Source organism: Vollenhovia emeryi, unplaced genomic scaffold, assembly GCF_000949405.1.
Source record: "Vollenhovia emeryi isolate VEMERY1.0 unplaced genomic scaffold, V.emery_V1.0 DF939135.1, whole genome shotgun sequence".
NCBI classification, from domain to species: domain Eukaryota; kingdom Metazoa; phylum Arthropoda; class Insecta; order Hymenoptera; family Formicidae; genus Vollenhovia; species Vollenhovia emeryi.
Window position 1 is genome coordinate 399067 of NW_011967231.1, and position 1972 is coordinate 401038.

The 1972-nt window shown below is 44.0% G+C and overlaps 1 protein-coding gene across 3 annotated transcripts in view; it reads right to left on the reverse strand.

The window, feature by feature from the left end:
* LOC105567697 (NEDD8-conjugating enzyme UBE2F-like) overlaps nucleotides 1-1934 on the reverse strand; it is a 3602-nt gene extending 1668 nt beyond the window's left edge. The window contains exons 1-4 of one of the 3 annotated variants that reach the window (XM_012022768.1): nucleotides 1739-1934; nucleotides 1474-1646; nucleotides 1257-1376; nucleotides 1003-1164 (exon numbers count right to left, since the gene is read on the reverse strand). In XM_012022768.1, coding sequence (XP_011878158.1) covers nucleotides 1003-1164; nucleotides 1257-1358 — 264 coding nt within the window. In that variant the 5' untranslated portion in view covers nucleotides 1359-1376; nucleotides 1474-1646; nucleotides 1739-1934. The remainder of the gene's footprint in view (nucleotides 1-1002; nucleotides 1165-1256; nucleotides 1377-1473; nucleotides 1647-1738) is intronic. The other 2 variants (XM_012022769.1, XM_012022766.1) reach the window with 2 other exon arrangements.
* Nucleotides 1935-1972: the final 38 nt, after the last annotated feature.

Here is a 1972-nt window from a genome sequence, read left to right on the forward strand (position 1 = left end):
CTCTCTCTCTCTCTCTCTCTCTCTCTCTCTCTCTCTCTCTCTCTCTCTCTCTCTCTCTCTCTCACTCACTCACTCACTCACTCACTCTTTCTCTTTGCTTTTCCTTTCATCCCTTTCTTTCCCTTACATCTTAATAGTGATGCTAGAAGCATCACAATTAAAGCCAACGGCACACGATAGAGGAGACCGGGTATGATGGTCACACGGGTAGGTTGTCACAAGAGTTATAACAGAAAAACTATCGCGCACAAGCGCACACTCAGCAATACGCCATGAGAATGTAGGGACGCACCACCGTAGCCACCGCGAACCATTAGTTCACTGCGACACGGCGTAAGGAGAGGACAGATAGTAACCTGCTTTGAAGGGCTCAAAGTAAATTTTAGCGACGAACCATTCGTCACGTAGGTACACGATTGTTTGTTTAACTTTAAATTCTTACGATTATTTTCGGGCAATTGTGTAGTTTAGGGTCCTCACTTCCGACATTGATGTATATAGATTTTCTGCGAGTTCCCCGAGAGTTCTCATGCACAGGGAACTCGCAAAATTCACAGCGAGAGTTCTCTGCGAGTTCCGCGATTTCCCCGAGATTTCTCATACGCAGGGAACTCGCAAAGCACTCGCAAAATGCGCGACGAGAGTTCTCTGTGAGTTCTCGAGTTCAACCCAAGAAGGCTGCTGTCCGCCTATAAAATTTATCAATAAAAGAGAACTCGGAATGTGAGCTCATGGATGCTTTCCACGCCATGCATGACGCGCGTACAGATTATTTATTCTTGTTACTCACTAAACGTTAAATACGGAACGCGCCCTGTATAAAATTACCGCAACGTTGCACCGCATCGCTTAGGCCCGGTCTACAATGAGTCGTTAGTCAGAAGTCGCAACTATATGTTGATCCTTTTCCTTTCTGGGTGGAAGAAAAAGGACCGACATACAGTTCCGACTTCTGACTAACAACTCATTGTAGACCGGGCCTTATATAAACTTGAAAATTACCGCCATGTTGTAATCTTCACTTATACAGATTTGAAAGAAGAAACGGCCGCCAATCCAGTATCCCTCATCCGGTACAATTAGCAGGCTAAATTCGTGAAGACGATGCGGATCCTCGAATGTGACTTGACAAGTTATCGGCAAGGTCTGTTGCATCTCCTGTACCTGTAAGAAAACATCCGATCCAGCACGAGCGCAATTAGAAGTCGTGCGACATCGCCGCGACACACGGATAAGAAATATTATATCAAACTGACCTCTTTGACCAGTAATTTATCTCGTATCGAGACTCGCCTGTTGTAGTTCTTTGAGTTCGCTATGTCATTGTCCTTCTTGAGCTTCCCTCGTAATGTAATCATATTAAGCTGCACTAAAAACTTTTATTCACAACGAGATTAAGATATTATCGCCGTAGTTGTTAAATTTGTTTGTAACACAGCTGATGTAACGTTTATATATAAGACTCGAAATTACCTTAAACGAGAAGCAAGGTAGAAATCGCGTACAAAACAAGCGTTCGTGCGTAACACCAACGATATTACTGGCACAATAACAGAAAAGGGCGCCGAAAGGTGGACGCCATGTAGAATTTTAACGTTCATAAAACGCAAAGTTTCGATATACGTTGCGCTCGAATTAAAGAGACACTACGAGAGCACGAAGCGCGATTATTATCATTCGTAAAAGCGTTGCTAGGTTAGGAAGATAACGCATGCCCTTGCCCGATAATGTAACGTACCTTTCGTTGCCAAACTTAATTAGCCTCGTTTCCGTGTCACCTCTAGCCCGGTACATTAAAGAGTCTCTAAGGGTGGCTTTTTCATCTCTGTTTATTTTCTCATTATTTAATTGCGCAACGTGAACCTCCGAGAAAAACCGCAGGTCTCGAGGTGTGTATTTCTCTCGGCGTCATGAATCATAAATCTCGTATCTCACGAGACGCTCCATGTGAATCCAGCCTGAGATCCATGGT